At 37.9% G+C, this 20,037-nt stretch overlaps 1 protein-coding gene across 1 annotated transcript in view; it reads left to right on the forward strand.

Annotated features, from left to right (window-relative positions):
- The window catches only part of ror2 (receptor tyrosine kinase-like orphan receptor 2), a 139,704-nt gene extending 120,357 nt beyond the window's left edge, over window positions 1–19,347 (forward strand). The window contains exons 5-9 of the mRNA XM_021472213.3: window positions 8,509–8,630; window positions 12,599–12,901; window positions 16,335–16,592; window positions 16,672–16,877; window positions 17,079–19,347. Of these exons, the coding sequence (XP_021327888.1) occupies window positions 8,509–8,630; window positions 12,599–12,901; window positions 16,335–16,592; window positions 16,672–16,877; window positions 17,079–18,506 (2,317 nt within the window). The 3' untranslated portion in view covers window positions 18,507–19,347. The remainder of the gene's footprint in view (window positions 1–8,508; window positions 8,631–12,598; window positions 12,902–16,334; window positions 16,593–16,671; window positions 16,878–17,078) is intronic.
- Window positions 19,348–20,037: the final 690 nt, after the last annotated feature.

The following is a 20,037-nucleotide window of genomic DNA, read 5'->3' on the forward strand; positions in this document are numbered from 1 at the left end:
CTAACAGTTTTTGCCATTTTACTTCTGTTATACTGTATTTACACTAGTAACTAACGCTGTCCCATCCATCAAAACCGTGCTTCTGCCCTCGGGCTCTGTGTGTGAAAGCACTCGACATCACTTGAATATGCCCCTCCCACTGATTAGCATAGGCTTTGCATACAGCTTGAAGTTGAAAATAAAATCGAAAATGGAAACTGAAATAAAAGGTGTCAATAAAAGGAAAGCTTAAATTTACATTTTAATTTGAATTGTGTCACTATTATAGCGTGAACATTAATAACACGCTTTGTAAAAATCGTTTTTGCATTTTATTTTTCAGTTTGGCTTTTTATTTTAATATTGGCAGTCTTGACGTTGAAATGCAGTGAAAATGAAATGTTAAGTTGGCAACTTCATTTTAATTTTTAATTTTGACAGGGACAATGTGTTGTCAAAGTGAAAATGAAAAATAAATAATTTCATTTCATTTTCAATTTTGGCAGATATTTTGCGAACAGTGTTTTAAATGAAATTGTTAATCTGATTTTCATTTTCATTTCCAATGTTTATTTGATTTATTTAAAACTGGCAGGATGCATCCATAGATGCGTGTATTTATGAATCGTGTTTTGAACTCACGAATTGCATTTGCGTATTTATGAATCGTGTTTTGAACTCACGAATAGCATTTGCATATTTATGAATTGTGTTTTGAACTTACGAATTGGATTTACGTATTTATGAATCGTGTTTTGAACTTACGAATTGCATTTGCATATTTATGAATCGTTTTTTGAACTTACAAATTGGATTTGCGTATTTATGAATTGTGTTTTGAACTTGCGAATTGGATTTGCATATTTATGAATCATGTTTTGAACTCACGAATTGCGTTTGCGTATTTATGAATCGTGTTTTGAATTCACCAATTGCATTTGCGTATTTATGAATCGTGTTTTGAACTTATTAATTGCATTTGCGTATTTAAAAATCGTGTTTTGAACTTACGAATTGGATTTGCGTATTTATGAATCGTGTTTTGTACTTACGAATTGCATTTCCGTATTTATGAATCATGTTTTGAACTTACGAATTGCATTTGCGTATTTAAAAATCGTGTTTTGAACTTACGAATTGCATTTGCATATTTATGAATCGTGTTTTGAACTTACGAATTGCATTTGCATATTTATGAATCGTGTTTTGAACTTACGAATTGGATTTGCGTATTTATGAATCGTGTTTTGAACTTACGAATTGGATTTGCGTATTTATGAATCGTGTTTTGAACTTGCGAATTGGATTTGCGTATTTATGAATCATGTTTTAAACTTACAAATTGGATTTGCGTATTTATGAATCGTGTTTTGAATTTATGAGTTGGATTTGTTAACTGTGTTTTGAATGTACAAACTGGATTTGCGCATTTATAAATCGTACATACAGTGTGGCTCATTATTTATAGATGTGAATTGTGTTGTGGATGTAGGAATTTAATCTTGTGAGTGCATCACTTTTGAGACTGATCTGGATCCATACAAAACCCCAAGTGGCTACACATGACAGCACAACAATGATAGTGAAATAAAAATTTATGTTTTAGGAATCTCCAAAAGATCCCTCAGAATCCATCAGAGGTGTCAGAATCCACTCATTATCGCTCCAGACATTTAAAACTTAAATCAGATAATCAGTTAAAAACAAATGAGATGTGATTGAATGAAATATATTAATTGAAATTACTGAAGCGATGCATTTGTATTACACAAACTACTGATCAGCAATGTATCGGAATATGACTAAGAAATTGGGAAATAAAACTCTAATGACGGCCGTCACAAATGTATAATTCACACACTGATTTAAATGCAAGTTAAACATAACTAGTCCTGCAAAAAAAAAAGCGCATCCTTGTTCGGTGTATTTATCTCAACATGAAAGGACTCTAAGCATACAGTAAACGAAAGTCCCAGAATGCATTTATTCTGTGGGATGACAAGCATAATCAGTACTTAAAGTCATTTTAAAGAAGGTTATCCAAGTTTAAAAGCAATGAGAAGTATTTAGAGCACATGTACAATAGTACAGCATTTGATAAAGAGAGTATTGTGTTAGTCTGCATACAGTAAATGGTTACAGATGAGCATGAGAATCATAACTCTTCATTTGAGTTGCTTACAGCTTGGCAGCCTCATTGTCTTTATCGCTGATAGATGTGTGAGGTGCGTCAGAATGATGCTTAAATGTATCATCCTGAGAGTAGACACTAGTATCCATTTTTCGTAAACTTTAAATTGAAAACAAACTGCAAGAATTAAAGAAAGCAAGCTGTTTTTTTGTCTCTTATGTAATATTTACAAAAAAAAACACCAGGCAGTTAATCTGAAACTTGTTATGCTGAAGTCCTCGAACATTAGAGAGAAAATTCCTCGCTCAATCCAAACTGCGCTGAAATTGTAACCATATGTGATATTGAGGCTGGACGTACGAGAAGTTTAGTCCATTGATGGGTGCGCTGGCAATATGCCACAGTTGGGAGCGAAATGAAAAAGCGAATAGTGCGAAATTCTCTTTGAGAGCAGTTATTTAGCACAGCTCCACACTACGTCCATTCACAGCTTTCACCATAGGAATTTTGGGAGCAGCTGTGTAATTTATAACCGTTTTGAAAAGTGTGATTAGAGATCTATTAAATGTCAGACTGAAAACGTCTCAGGCTGATGAGTGAATGGTTATTTTCTGCACGGCTCTGTGTGGTTTAAGTCTGATCGTGTTACATATCGACTCCAATGCAGGACTTTCAGAAATTGTATTCGCCAAATAATTAGACTTGTGTCTCAATTTACCATATGGTACGCCAATAAACGGTACATGAGCCACACTGTAAACAATCTTATGTGCTATTTACTTGAATGAATCGTGTGAAAATTATACAATGTTTTTGAATGATAGATGATGAATTTAATATTATTAATGGAATGTGCATAAAATGGAATAATTCATAAAATGTAAAACATATAATTTATAATGAAATGTATACACAGTATACACAGTCCAAATATCATATTACATGTTCCACTGATAAAAAATGGTATGTACAATTTGTAAAACAAATTTATTTAAAATTTACAGCAATGTTAAGCTCTGAAAAAAGTTCTTCATCCATGTTATGAAAAAAATATATATGCATAAAGAATATACATCATATGGCAAAAACCAAACTCCTGAACAAGCTTGAACAGCATGTGTCTGTGAAAGAGCTTATTTAAGACAATAGAAATGATAAACTGTTAATGCTCACCGCTTAACATGCTCACTGTTGATCTGCTCCTTCAAAATATCGTCTGGTCATTGCCATTGTTGCCGTCGATTCAAATGCAAATATCTCAATCAAATCCACATAATTGAGTGAATTTACTTTAAATAAACGTGAAGCCATCTTTTCTCAATTTTATTAGCTTAATTGGTTTCTCGAATTAAGCCTAATAATTGCACTGGTTTGCTTAAAAAATAAGTAAAACTTATATCTTGATTTTATTAGCAAAATCTTCTCAATATTTTATAATAAATTTAGAAAATAATTTTTTTAAAGAAAATATGCACATTATTTTTAATGACCACGATGAAAATTACAAGCCTCAAGTTTCATTTTTTACAGCGCATATATTGTGTCTGAATTCATAATATTTATAAAACAGTAGACAAAAACATACCCAGGAGGCCTAATACTTCTGGTAAAGTTCTGAAATATGCATGATGATTATTTGAATGGCCTAATATCTTACTTTTTTCATTAAATATCTATAAAGCACCAGAGCAGTGTTATATATTTTGCTGACTTATTAACACTATTGTAAATGTTACGAAGAATGTTCAAATGCAGACAAACAAAACATTTTAAAGGGGCATCTTCTGCATAAAACATTTTTAAATAGTTGGCGTTTCCTACCGCTGTGGTGATAAATGGGTGATAAATAGGGACTGAGTCGAAGGAAAATGAATAAATGAATATATATTGCATGGTCAGATGGATTACAGAAAGCCGTTTGGAAAGCATTCTTTTTCCAAACTGTTTACATCTCTTGAATCCAATGAGTGTTTCAACAGTGGAAACATGTTGTAAACAGCTTGTAATCAATGTCACTTTTTACTACATTTTCCTCTGGCAGGTCATTCAGTGTCCAGATTTTTAATTTCACTGCAGAAATGAGCTTGAGCATTTCTCTAAATGTTTGTACTGTATTTGTCTCATCAATTTTTACTTAATCTGTAAGTGATTTAGGCAATTTTCTGCAATTTTTTAAATAATAATATAAAATGCATAATATGCTGATAGACAATTATTAGTAAATGTCCTTTAAAATTGATAAACAAATGCTTTTGATTAGCAGATTGTCCATCCATCCCTTGTTTAATCATTCCATTGTTCCATCCATTTATTGTTTCATTGCTCCACCCATCCATCGTTCCATTGGTCCATCCAGCCATCCATCGTTCCATTGTTCTATCCATCCATCCATCCATCCATCCATCCATCCATCCATCCATCAATCCATTACTATGCATTCATCCATCCAACCATCAATCCGTCCATCCATCCATCCATCCATCCATCCATCCATCCATCCATCCATCCATCGTTCCATCGTTCCATCTATGCATCTATCCATCCATCCATGTATTGCTATGCATCCATCCAGCATTCCATTTCATCCATCCATCTATCCATACATTGCTATGCATCAATCAATCCATTGCTATGTCTATCCATCCATTCATCGTTTCATCCATCGTTCCATTTCATCCATCCAACCATCCATTGCTATGTATCCATCTATCCATCCATCCATCATTCCTTTTCATCCATCCATCCATCATTCCATCTATCCATCCATTGCTATGCATTCATCCATCCATTCATTCATTCATTGTTCCATTTCATCCATTCATTGCTATGCATTCATCCATCCATTCATCCATAACGCTATCCATCCATTCATCCATCTACCATCCATCCATCCATCCATCCATATCACTATCCATCCATCCATATCAATATCCATCCATATCGCTATCCATACATTAATTCATATTGCTAACCATCATTATCCATCCATCCATTCATATCGCTATCCATACATTCATCCATATTGCTATCCATCCATCCATCTATCATCCACATTGCTATCCATCCATCCATCCATCCATTTACCATCCATCCATCCATCCATCCATCCACATCGTTATCCATACATTCATCCATATTGCTATCCATCGTTATCCATCCATATCTATTTCATCACTATCCATCCATCCGTCGGTCCATCCATCCGTCCATCCCGCTGTCCATACATTCATTAATATTGCTATTCATAGCTATCCATCCATCCTTATCGCAGTCCGTCCACCCATCGATGATACATTTTCAACAGAGAAAGTTTTTATATACACACACAAAAAAATGTACCTGTAATTTAAGTTTTACTAAAGGTTTTGAGTATCTTGACAAGAGCCTAAGAACATTTTCAGTGAGTGTTGTGTTTGTTCCTGATCCATCGCACATAAAGGCTCAGTTTCACTTAGGATTCTGCCTTAGAAGGTAGACATGAGACTCGTGTTTGGATCAGAGCCTTTACAGAGTATTATATTTTAGCTCTGGAAAACATCGCTGTTGTGCATCGTCAGTTCAATGTTAGACTAAAACAAATGTGTCTGTTGTTTAGACAAAAAGGCTTCAAGCTGAATAGCGTTCAGAATTCAGTTCCAAAAAGCTCCTGAGTCATCAGCCATTAGTGTTTTGCCAGAATAGACCACTTTTAGCCAGTTGGTAACTGCATAAACAGCAGAGATGGATCTATCCGGAGCAGCAAATCCAAATGGTTTTGGTCACTTCAGATTCGGGTTATGATGAGAGAAACAGCAAAGCCCAAAGGTAGCATAATAAACAACCATTGAAACGTCTTCAGAAGTGCTCCAATCATAACACCCAAACCGCAGTCCACGGCGACTAGACTTTTGAATTGTTTTGGCTCCAAGTGAGCACCTACATTTCAGGACTCGTGAACAAGAGGTCATGAGATGCCAGAGAAGTCCCTTAATGGTTTTTTGCTGTGGTCTTTCTGCTGAGATCAGTAACATATTTGCATTTAATGTTGGTATCGGAAAAGGTTACAGATTGTGCAGCGTAGATGGAAATATAATTTCCTCGCATACTTCCATGCTTGAAAAATACTTAAGTTAAAAGTATTAAATGCACCAAATGTAGACCTTCTGAACTTAATGGTAAATGGAAACTGTAATATCCAGTATACTGCTGTCTTACTAAATATCAGCAGAAGAGTCAGTTCAAGTCACAAGAACCTAACATCAAGCCTGATTCAAGTCTCAAAACGCAGAAGAATGTTAAATGTTAACGTTTAAAAACATACTGCAAGTTCAAACAAGTATGATAGTAGTAGTAGTCGTCGTCATAGTAATAATAGTCATAGTAGTAGTAGTCGTATTCGTTGTAGTGGTAGTTATCATTGTCATCGTAATTATCAACCGTAGTAGTTGTAGTTTTCATAGTAGTCGTAGTTGTCTTCATAGTAGTAGTCGTCATAGTCCTAGTAGTCATTGTCGTCATTGTAGCAGCAGTAGTAGTATTAGAAGTTGCAGTAGTCTTAATCGTAGTAGTAGTAGTAGTAGCAGTAGTCATCATCGTAGTAGTTGAAGTAGTCGTTGTCGTTGTGGTAGTCGTCATAGTAGCATCGTAGTAATGGTCATAGTTTTAGTAGTACTCATTATCGTAGTCTTAGCAGTAGAAGTAGTAGTAGTCGTCATAATCTTAGTTGTAGTAGTAGTTGTCCTATTGGTATATTGGTATTTTTGTTTAAAGTGCAGATTGATGCTTGAGGTAGTTGATTTGTCTGGATTGTGTTTATATGAATATGGTCAATTTTGAGATGGTTTTTACAATTCAAAACAAATTACCTTGTCGAGATTCTCCTCCTTTTGTATTATTATTATTTTTAGTAGTAGTAGTATTAGAATAAGTATTAGTAGTAGTACTTGTCGTAGTCGCCGTTGTAGTTGTAGACGTCATGGTAGTAGTTGTCATAGTAGTAGTAGTTGTAGTTTCGTCGTAGTAACGGTAGTCGTCATATTCGTCATAGTTGTAGTAGTAGTCGTCATTGTAGTAGTATTTGTCATCGCCATTGTTATCGTCACCGTAGTAGTTGTAATCGCCAAAGTCGTCATCGTAGTAGTAGTAGTCGTCATGGTAGTAGTCGTCGTAGTAGCATTAGTAATATTCATCTTCATAGTCGTAGTAGTCATTGTAGTAGTAGTTGTTGTCGTAATAGTGGTCACAGTTTTAGTAGTAGTCATCATCATAGTCTTAGTTTTATCGTCATTGTAGTAGTAGTCGTAGTAGTCATTGTAGTAGTAGTAGTAGTCATCGTTGTAGTAGTCGTCATAGTCGTAGTGGTAGTAGTAGTAGTTGTTATTGTAGTAGACATTATAGTAGTAGTTGTTGTTGTAGTAGTCTTCGCTGTCTCAGTCGTCTTGTCATGCAGTCAAGTTTAAGCTGTTTAAGTCTGGGTTCTGAAGCGAAAATCATTTTATTCATTTAGTCAAGTAAAGTGAGTCAACCCAGGCTACACAATATTTCAGTTCAGCATCGATGTCACATACGTGCAGAAACTGCAATGTTGGGTTGAGATTATACTGTAACTGTGTGAACATTTCAGGAAAGTTTAAAGTAAAAATTTATTTAACGTTTTATATAAAGACTATGCAGTGATATTTTACATTTGATTATCCAATTCCTGTACCTGAATACTCCTCGACTCCACGAAAAACCTTAAAGCACTCTATATTTAATTTGTATGTTTGCTCTGTTGTACATCATAAAAAGAGATTTAGGTTGCTAAACTTAAAAAGGTGAGTAAACCCATTGCTTTCAAAGTGATTATTTGACCTTACTTAAAAGCCTGTTGCTTTTAAACTGATTGATTGACTACTTAAAGTAACCCTATTGCTTTTAAAATGATTAGTTGATTTTACTAATAAAAGTGAGTAAACTCATTGCTTTAAATGTATTAAGTAAATTAATTTTGTGCATAATTAAAAAAAATTGTCACATTAACTGTTCCAAGTTTCAACGGATTTACTCACTTTTTAAAGTAAAGTCAATTTATTGCTTTTAAGGCAACGGGTTTACTCATTTATTTTTATTTATCAATTTTTTTAAGTAACTAATAGAGTTTTACAGTGTCTATGCATCTACTGTAAGTTGCTTACTATATTTTATGCATGGTTCACTCTCCTACAGAATCAACCCAATTAATCTAAATGAATTAATTCTTTCAAAACAAAGCGATTTAAGCCATTTGATTACATTTTTATTAATATTGCAATATATTAATCACAGCGAAATAAAATCTCGTAATGTCATGTATTTGCAATATCGTGCTGCTCTTAATATCAGCTGTTTGCAATTCAAGACAGTCACATTGGTCCTGACAGTCTGTTGTTTTCTTCCAGGACTCATGAGAAGGGCTTCTGCCAGCCGTACAGAGGTATAGCTTGTGCTCGCTTCATTGGCAACAGGAGCATCTACGTGGAGTCTCTACAGATGCAGGGAGAAAGTGAAAACCGCATCACTGGTGAGTATACGCACGGTATTTCTGCATATATACTACCGGGCTGAGTTGATGGATTCTGAACATCCTAGAAGTGTTCAATCATGTTCATATAAACTCACAGCGAAGGTAGTTCCAAGTAGGTCTTGACCAAGTGGCAACCTCCCGCTCTTCGTCGTGAATACGGAAGTAACTGAAACTGCAATTCATCAAAATTCTGCTAGTCCTGGCTCCATAATAGAGCAAATTTCTAATGACCACACTTTTAAAATGGCCAAATATACAGCAAAAAAAAGGTGTTTACAGCCTGGTGCAAAGAACTATTTTGGTGCATATAGCTCTTCATGACAACTGTGAGGGGGGTGAATTTTTTTAAAACTCATCCGTTTCCTTTATATTAGGTATTATTAAGTTTGCATAATTAAGGGCGTGAACACTTGAGTGACAGCTAGGTCTAGCTGGTCGCCGTCACTTCACCTCAGCTGATTCCGGCTGATTAGCCGCTGAACTCGACATATTCCTCGTATTTTTGTTTTGTTTTATGTGGCTTTACACAGTCAGTTGCCTTTTGGAATTATTTCCTACAATTATCAGATGATATGGGATGCTGTGTGCACTTAACTGTGCTCACAAACCATTCACGTGGCCTCTATTTCCCAGGTGAGTGAAATAATATAGTTATATACTATATCTATAAATGTATTTGTTTTATTTAAAATCATTTGCATTCTTCTTAAGAGCTGTATTGCACTCCAGAATCTGACAGATTGATTAGCTGTAGGCTCTAAAACAATCATCTGAATGCCTTGCATTTACTAGCACAGATTATAATTGAAGTGTTTGGATGTAATTTGTGTTTTCCACCAGTAGAAAAACATCGTAAGAACAATGTTTAGTGGCTCAATGTATTACAGCAGTGTTTTTAAAAGTCTAAACACTTTATTGATATAGTGTACAACCAGGCACATGTGGCCAGAACACAAACTAATCGAAGGTATTAAGTATTAATCGATCTCCCATAGAAAAGCATGTCTAAGCAAAATGATAGCAGCCGTCTGTAGCGCCGCTCACACTCCGCCTCTTTGCCCTTGTTTTGGATGCCACGGTCAGTGCGATAACACACGAACAAAATGGCGATGGTTGGCCACGCCTACTGGTAGCTTCTTTTGGGTTCTTCAGAAACCTATGGGTGACATACCTACCAAAAACGTGAGTGTTGGCAGGTATGATGGGTGACGTCACGAATACTACGTCCATATCTTTTACAGTCTATAGCAGGGGTCACCAATCCTGGTCCTGGAGGGCCGGTGTCCCTGCAGGGTTTAGCTCCAACCTTGCCTCAACACACCTGCCTGGATGTTTCAAGTATACCAAGTAAGACCTTGATTAGCTTGTTCAGGTGTGTTTGATTAGGGTTGGAGCTAAAATCTGCTGGACACCGGCCCTCCAAGTTTGGTGACCACTGGTCTATAGTCTTGACCACATTACAGCTTCAAATCACTACGCCAAATGATTTTGGCTATTTCACAACTTACACCTGTCAATAAAACAAAACAAAAGCCTTGGGATGACATGAGCAAAGCCTTAATCAGGCTACATGAATTTATTGTCAGTTACAACAGTCATTGTCAGATTGTTTTGTATAGATAAAATCTTGACATTTTGTTGGTACCAAATATGGGAACCAAACTACACATTGCTTTGCAATCACTCATTACATGAGGTCTACAATGCAGATTCTTTAATCAATTGGATTCTATAATTGGCATTGGTTTGCATTGTGCGGTCCTGAGGGTGTCCTTAAAACATACATGTTTCGATTCCCATTCTTTATAAGTACAGGGTGGGCCATTTCTATGTATACACCTTAATAAAATGGGAATAGTTGTTGATATTAACCCTCTGTTTTTGACACATTAGTATATGTGAGGGGGCAAACTTTCCAAGATGGGTGGTGACCACGGGGGCCATTTTGAAGTCGGACATCTTGGATCCAACTTTTGTTTTTTCAGTAGGAAGAGAGTCATTTAACACATCAAACTTGTTGGGAATAATCAAACTTATCTGTTTAAGAGTCTACCATGTAAACAGCGATTTTTGATTAATTTAATCCGTTTATCAAACTAAACAGAAATCAAATTCAGACGTGGAGTATGCAGATTTTAGTCGCATTATTAAAGTGCAGTACAGATATGTAAACACTGCAATCAAACTACTACCATCGTGTAGGACTTACACTGCATTGTGTGACAGAATAGTCTATATACACACAGCTGTTTGACACTATTCTCATGGACAACTGCATCATGAAATGCCGAATTTTTTTTTTCCATTTACAGCATGCGGCATCAAATTCCATTAAAACTACACTCGTTTGTCATGGGGGCATGCATAAAATGTTCCTGAATGAAAGTGAAGGTGCCAAACTGCAGTTAAAGTCGACACATGAAAAATAAAACACCCGATATTATATGAAACTCCGTAGCCGATAGTGTACTGACGCAATGACAATAATCGATTTATGTGCTATAACAGGTAAAACAGGATCATGAAAGGAACAGTCAAAAAGCAGCTCATGTAAACACCTTAATCATATTATTGTTTTATTCAGATTAAGGCAAATAGTTTAATTATTGATGTCCATGTAATCAAAGTTTCTGACACATCATACAGGCAAGAGCAAAAACTCCACAATGCGTTCTTTCATTTCATGTTCACCCAGCAGCACAGTCCCTTTTAATATCACCATTTTAAAAGCTGTGCATGAAAAAGATTCTGTGCTCCTATTGGTCAACATCTCCCATGTGATGGAACCCGTCCATGTTATGGATGGATGTAAAAAAAAAAAGCAGAGCAGGGGTGTCCAAACTTGATCCTGGAAGGCTGGTGTCCTGCAGATTTTAGCTCCAAGTTGGCTCAACACACCTGCATGGATGTTTCTAGCCTAGTATTAGCTAACCCAGAAGTGTCTGATTGGGGTTGGAACTAAACTTTGCAGGACACCTGGGCTGCGTCCGAAACCGCATACTTCCATACTATATTATACGCTAAAATCAGTATGCGAGCCGAGTAGTATGTCCGAATTCATAGAATTTGAAAATCTGTAGGCGAGAAGTACCCGGATGACTTACTACTTCCGGCGAGATTCTGAAGTGCGCATCCCATGCACGCTGCGCTATCCCATAATGCCCCGTGAGAGAATTCATGAATAGAAGTGAGACGACGCAACTGACGCAGCTAGGTCACGTGACCATGATAAAATGGCGGATGTAGTACGTCCGAATTCCATTCATACTTTTCACATTCATACTGTATAAAACGTACTTTTCTGACGGCCAAGTAGTACGTTTAAATTCAAATGCAGTACCTACTGAGTAGTAGGCGGTTTCGGAAGCAGCCCTGCACTCCAGGATCGATTTTGGACACCCTTTTGCTAGACTGTAAAGAGTTGCAGACAAGCCATCGGTTGTTGACACACAACACTGTAAAAAATGATATGACCAATTAGTCCTGACAGCAAATGTTTTTAGGTCATGGAAACTTATTAATCAAGTTAATCATGTTGTAACTTAATTGTATAAGTTATGCAAGTCAGTTTAACATAATTAAAGTTCAATGCACTCATATGGTTATTTGATTCAGCGTAAAAATGTAAGGCAGCCAGGATTTATTACAGTGTACTTAAGAATAAATGATTAAACCTTGAGTCCCGATGCCTATTTGTCATTTACAAATCCCTGTGACGCCCTATGTCAAGCAAATCTTGCCAAAATTGGGGAGAAAGTTATGTAATTTGAGTGGGTCTTAGGAAAATAGCTGTTTGAAGAGGAAAAACATGACAACTGTCCATTGGATTGCTTGAAAATAACTCATTGCTGGATGACCATCTCATGTGTGTATTACTCACTAATAATTGAACGGTCTGTCATCAATTACTTGTCATGACCGCAGACATGTTCCTCATTATTCATCCTTCTTGTGTTGTTCTCCAGCGGCCTTCACGATGATTGGCACCTCGACGCAGCTCTCTGACCAGTGCTCCGAGTTTGCCATCCCGTCCTTCTGCTATTACGTCTTCCCGTTATGTGAGGAGGGCACGAGAGGTCCGCGCCGGCGCCAGCTGTGCCGGGACGAGTGCGAGGCTTTGGAGAATGACCTGTGCAATGCGGAGTACACCATCGCACGCTCTAACCCGCTCATCCTCATGCAGCTGGAGCTGCCCGTCTGCAGCCTGCTCCCACACCCCGGATCACCCGACGCCTCCAGCTGCATCCGCATCGGCCTGCCACCACAATGTATGTTCATCAACTCTACACCACAGCCAATCAGCTATATTCATAACCAAAGAAAACCAGGGTTTTAAAAGGCAAATTTAAGACTTTTTTAAACCATTATGATGGAAAATTTCTGACATTTACAGACTAAAATGCTAAGGATTTCTTCTAATGTTCTGTGCAAATGAATCTAGTTCCACTTTATATTAAGTGGCCTTAACTGATATGTACTTCCGCTCAATTTAATCATTTGTTATAATGTACATATTGTGTAAATACATGTTTTACATTGTACTTATGCTTGATTAAATACCTGCATGTAATTACAACTGTAATTACATTTATAATTACAGTGTTGACCATCCCTTACATCCTTAAACCTACCCACACCATCACTCCTGTCCCTAACGTTACATATATTCCACTTTAATACCACATTAGTACGTCATGGCGAAACACCTAATGACTCGTTATCAAGACGACTCGTTTGAAGCACTATGAGTCGACTCTTTTATAGATGAATCAACCGTTTTAAACACTGTATTCTTACAGATTTAAGCCTTAGCTGGATACTTCACTTCACTTAGAGCTGTGTTACACACTACATTAGGGGAATTTTCAAAAACCCATAATATGGGCTCTTTAACTCTCCTTACATTGGTCAGAGTTTTAGGGTTTGTAGAAAAAAATTTTTTTTTAGATTGATGAGCAATAAGACATTATAAGCGGAAAGCTGTGCTTTAATTTTGAATGGTGACGCCCACAGATGTTGCACCAGATATAAATCATAGGTAAGACTATATGCATAGCTTTTGGCTAGACTGCAGTTCGGTTAATGTTCCTAATGGGTAAACAGCTCTCGTTAATAGTTCAACATGCTTTCACTTTCGTATTTAACATGAAACATATCTATATTACATATCCATAATATACTGTGATATAGCTGGGCTTGGATCATTTTGCTTTCTTACAACAATCGATCCATTCCAGAGTTTGTTTCAATCGAGCCGAGACCACCTCATTCAGGCGTTCTCGGACCGATTCATTTTGGGCGGATCCGAGCGCGGTTGCTGGTTTCACATATGCCAAACGAACCGTGCAAACTGGGCAAACGAGACAAAAGTCTAGGTGTGAAAGCACCCCTAATATAATGTGGGATCAAGATTTTTACTACTAAAAATAATCAAGTTTAGTTCTTTTTTTTAGCCATGTATTTTAAATAATGTGTCAAAATACAAGCCAACTCTAGTTATATACTTCTACTTTTTGTTCAGCATAACTTTTTTTAAAAACTATTACAAACTAAAACAGTCTGTGTCCTCACCACCAGGTAGCTATAAATACCCTTTTACACATGTTATTGTAGGGATAGAAGGAAGATAATAATACCACAGTGGTAAATGAAGTTAATAAATGTAACTTTTGTAGAAAATTTTTTAGATGGATTGTTGATGATTGGATAGGTGTTAGGTAGCTTTACATGGTCAAAAGAAAATTAAGACCTGTACAAAATGATATAAAATGCATTACATCACTTTAACAGCATATATTTCAGTGATTTTTTTAAAAATGTAAGACACCCTGAGAAACTACGGGGAGAATATGTGTAATTGCCTCCCAAGCAGCTTCAATGAACCACAATTATAGCAAGAGGGCCCTCTTGTGGTGCATGTTAAATATAGTAAGAGTCTAGACATGATTGCCTACAACTCTGAATAGTACACTGTAAAACCTGACAGAATACTCAAAGCATTTGTGGAAACGTATTGCCTCTAACATTTGAGTATATTATCCTCCTAGGGCCTGAGTGGCCACATATGTGGACAGCACATTTTTAGCTCTTAAGTGGCTGTTTAAAATACTTTGAATGTTTTAGGTTTTGTTACAGACATACAGTGTCATCCTGCAACCTGTTTTGCTGCACATGAAATGTCCCAAACACTATTTTTAACTGTCCAAAATAGGATTTTTTGTTTGTATTTGCTCTCTGATAGTCAAAGCAAGTTCAAGAAAAAAGAAATTCTAGGTTAAAAAGGCATTTAAAAAATTTAGGAAAGTGTTTTATGTAAATTCGGACCACGAGTCCACATATATGGACATCATTTTTCTCTAAAAGTACGTCATATCAAAAGATGATACTTCGATTTTTATTCTAATTAGGTTCCAATAAGCCAAAATAGCAAAGAGAAATAAAAAATGCTTTAAAAAAAACACCTGGGCCTTAAGAGGTTAACACACTTTTAAAAAAAAATCTATTTTTCAGACTATTTTTTATAACTTTAGTCTTTATCTCTGACTCAATTGCACACACACACACACCCACACCAAAGTAATTTGTATAAAATGACAGAATGGACCTCATTACAGTTCAGGAGAAAACAACAAATCTTAGTTTGTAATTTTAAAGCTTTAGTTGGTATATCAAATTTGTTGAGTACTTTTCAAATACTTACAATACCAGATTAGTAGATATACTCTTGCTTAAAATGCCTTATGTTACACAGTGAGGTCGATCTGCATTCTCTAAGTATGCATTGTGTGGAATGAGCTTCAAGACTCACTGGTAGAAGAGAGATTTCTCAGTGGGATATTCCTGGTTAAATAATTCAATAAAAATGGTGAACCTACAAAGCTCATCATAACAAAAACCTGTAAATCCATACAAACTAATATCCGTTCCTTCCTCTCCATCCTTCCTTCGTCGTTCCCTTCCTTCCTTCTTTTGTTCTTCCCTTCCTTCGTTTTTCTCTTTCTTACCTACATACTTCCGTTCCTTCCCTTCCATTCTTCCCTTCCTTCCTTCGTTTTTCCCTTTCTTACTTCCGTTCTTTCCCTTCCTTCCTTCCTTCCTTACTAACTTTGTTCAGTTCTTCCTTGAATCCTTCCTCCATTCGTTTGGTCCTTCCTTCATTAGTTCGGTCCTTCCTTCCATTCTTCATTCGTTCCATTTATTTATTGTTTGGGCTGTTTGGTGATTTCAGTCATCATACAGTCGACATCCTTCATCCTTCATTTTCTCATTGCATGTGAAGATTTTGCACATCCTTTTGGACTTTTTTTATGCGGTTGATAAAGTTGAGGTTGTTTAGCATGATGCGATTTACTTTCCATGTGCGATTTGATTGGACAGGAATCGCAGGACTGATTTTTCTACTTTAGCCAATCCCCATAGACAAGAAATAATAGTGACTGCAATTTGAAAATAAGTAGTGGAGGAAAAGTACCGACACAGCACTTAAAATGGTGAAAGTAAAAGCGCACATTTTAAAACTAATTAGTAAATTACAATTCCTGAGAAAAACTACTCGCAGTAATTTGGGTATTTGTAATTTGTTACTTTACTTCTGCTTTTCATTTTTTCTTTTTCACTGCTTGTCATTTCACTTAATTAATTTCACTGTTTGACTTCATGTTTTGCGAGAAAATCCTGAACAATTTTCCATCCTTCTTAAAGATTCACCCCCAGATCACAGCTGTTACAACGAAAGCGGTGGCAACTACAAAGGCACAGTCAGCGTCACCAAATCCGGCTTCCAGTGTCAGCCCTGGAGCGCGCAGTATCCGCACAGCCATCACTTGAGCCCTATCGAGTACCCCCAACTCAGAGGAGGACACAACTTCTGCAGGAACCCTGGAGGGCAAATGGAGAGCCCGTGGTGCTTCACGTTGGACCCGAATGTTCGAGTGGATCTCTGTGACATTCCGCCCTGCAGTAAGTAGTAGAGCATTAATAATCAGACCCTCCATTTTGAGCAAATGTATTGACTTTTTCTGTATGCTTTGGTCACCAGATCCTCCGGAGAAAATGAAAAAGGAGCTCCTGTACATCTTAATCCCCAGTGTAGCCACTCCTCTGGTTTTTGCCTGCTTGTTCTTCTTGATCTGCATGTGCCGCAACAAACAGAAGGAGTCTGTTGACACTCCAACACGCAGACAGCTCACGGCCTCGCCGAGTCAGGAGATGGAGCTGCCGCTGCTTAATCAGCACAAACATCAGGTAATCTTGCATTGTATTAGGTTATAAAATTGTTAAACATCATAATTCTTTCTGAAAAGGTGGGGCTGGGCGATAATTCGATAACGATAATTATCACGATATATAATTAACAAACAGATTACATCTGATGAGTAACAAGACACTTTGCCTTTTAAACTGATCAAAACAAATTTAAAACACCTTATTTTCTTTCATTTCTAGGCAAAGTTACGAGAACTCAACTTGTCGGCAGTTCGATTCATGGAAGAGCTTGGAGAGGATCGTTTTGGAAAGGTCTACAAAGGTCACCTCTATGGTACAGCTCCAGGAGAACAAACCCAGGTGGTGGCTATAAAGACGGTCAAAGACAAGGACGAGGGACCGCTGCGGGAAGAGTTCCGGCATGAGGCGATGCTCCGCTCCCGTCTGCAGCATCCCAATATTGTCTGTCTTCTAGGAGTGATTACAAAAGAACAACCAATGAGCATGATCTTCAGCTACTCGGGCCAAGGAGATCTCCACGAGTTCCTGGTCATGCGTTCACCGCACTCTGACGTCGGCAGCTCGGATGATGACAAAACGGTTAAATCCACACTGGAGCAGGCCGATTTCCTGCACATCGTCACACAGGTAGCAGCTGGAATGGAGTATCTTTCCAGTCACCATGTGGTGCACAAAGATCTGGCCGCTCGAAACATTCTGGTTTGCGATAAGCTCAATGTTAAGATCCTGGACCTCGGGTTGTTCAGAGAGGTCTACTCCGCGGACTACTACAAACTTATGGGTGCCAGTCCTTTCCCAATCCGCTGGATGTCCCCGGAAGCCATCCTATACGGGAAGTTCTCAACCGATTCCGACATCTGGTCCTACGGCGTGGTGCTTTGGGAGATCTTCAGCTACGGCCTTCAGCCTTACTGTGGCTACTCGAATCAAGATGTGATCGAGATGGTACGCAACAGACAAGTGCTGTCCTGCCCAGACGACTGTCCAGCCTGGATATACACGATGATGCTAGAGTGCTGGAACGAGTTTCCCTCAAGAAGACCACGGTTTAAAGACATCCACGCACGATTGCGCACATGGGAGAGCTTATCCAACTACAACAGCTCCGCTCAGACATCAGGAGCAAGCAACACCACTCAAACCAGCTCCCTCAGCACGAGTCCCGTCAGTAATATCAGCAATGCCCGCTATGTTAGTCCCAAGAAGTCATCACCCTTTCCTCAGCCTCAGTTTGTGTCCATGAAAGGCCAGATGCGGCCAATGGTGCCACCTCAACTCTACATCCCAGTCAATGGCTATCAGCCAATGCCGGCTTACCCGTATCTCCAGAACTTCTACCCCATGCAGATCCCCATGCAGATGCCACCTCAACAGATGCACCCGCAGATGGTGGCTAAGGCTGGGTCGCACCATAGCGGCAGCGGCTCCACCAGCACTGGATACGTGACCACAGCACCATCTAATGGATCAGGCACAGATAAGGTCGCCCTCATGAATGAAGACCTGAAGGCAACGGAGGATGATTTCGCAGATGGGGCGTCTCAGAAAGGCCTACACCACGAGGACCTGTCGGTTCCAGAGACTGAGCTCCTGGGGGACAATGACAGCCCGCACACAGAGGACAATGAAATCAACTCTGACGCATAAGACGATCTTATTTTTTTAGCCAGATGAGAAGAATGGTTCTCTGCTATGTAATGTTTGGATGTTTTTCTCTGATGTACAGGTTTAAAAAGTGAAGGGAAACCAGTAAGTGACACGTGGATGTTGTGTTATTTATGAGGTTTTATTTGTGTTATCGGCAGCCACTGATGGATAAGGACATTAGGCTGTTGGAGGGTTTTTCTACGAGATTTCCGCTTGTGAGCTGGAGTTTTTCCAGTCTATGATGAAGAATTGAACGTTCAGACTTGCTGCACTGGGGTCGCTAGATGATGTGATACAGTCTACAACAATGGACTTGGTCTGGTTGTTTCAATCAAATTGTTGCAAAGCTGTTCAGAAGAATGCATATTCTTACCGTTGCTGTGCAACACCAAACATCGTTTCAAGCATTTTAGTGTGTATTTTTCATTAATGTTACCACTTCATATATGGCAGCATCATTTAGAACAAGAGTTCAATTCTTTTACTTCATTAACAACCCTTACGTTTAATGGGTTTCTTGCTTGAGGGCACTGAAAATGATGATCACGCATCATGAAATTGAACTCTAAAAGACATTGATGCCCATTTGTCCAGTTTTAGATGTTACTTTTATAAAAACGTTGTAAAGATTTGTAATTTATGCCATTTGATTTTATTGAAGAAGTGTACCTGGTGTGTATTGTTCTTATGCCTCAATTTTAAGCAGATTTTTTAGCCTTTAGTATTACTTTAAAAGTCATTCCAACCAGAAACTTGCTTTCTATCAAGATGTTAACAAACATCAATCCTATATTTTGTCATCCAGCCACGCGCAGATACAATAAAGTAATACATCATACGAGATCCTTGTGGAGTTTCCTGCCGTCCAGAATTGAGACTGTAGATCATGTTGCTTTGATGTGATTAAAGGTGCAGTATGCAAGTTTGACACCCAGTGGTTGAACTAGGTATTGCACTCCTGGATCAAAACAAACGGAAGCGCAGGTTGCCAGATTGAGGAGTGAGTGATTTAAACCGTATTCTAATTAAAAGCAGCGGCACGCGATAGAAGGACTATTCTCCAAACTAAAAGGAGTTTTTGTCCTAAGCAACACCTCGAAGTGATATATTAGAAACGGCTTCTGTTTTTCACAGGTGAACAACAGAAAACTATAACAACGATCACCTCATGTGCTTTATTTTAGTGTTAAAGGGTCACGAAACACCAAAACACATTTTTTGAGCTGTTGACAGTCGTATATGTGTCCCACACTGTTAAAAACACTATTAGGACACCTATATTTCACTAAAAAGTGTAAATTGGTTGTTTTTGCGTTATTTCAAGCAAATTTGTACTTCCTGTTTGAAACGAATTTTTGAAGCTGCGTCACGGTCATGACATAATAGCGTGTATTCCAGCGTGCAGACTGGGCGTCTGTGCCAGAGTGTGTCTTATTACGTCTTACAGTGTGATACATTAATGCATGAGTTAAGGCTTGGTTCAAACCAATCAGCGCGCTCTATTGTGGAACTTCATTAATATTCATTAGTG

The sequence above is a fragment of the Danio rerio genome, chromosome 10 (genome assembly GCF_049306965.1).
Source record: "Danio rerio strain Tuebingen ecotype United States chromosome 10, GRCz12tu, whole genome shotgun sequence".
NCBI lineage: Eukaryota > Metazoa > Chordata > Actinopteri > Cypriniformes > Danionidae > Danio > Danio rerio.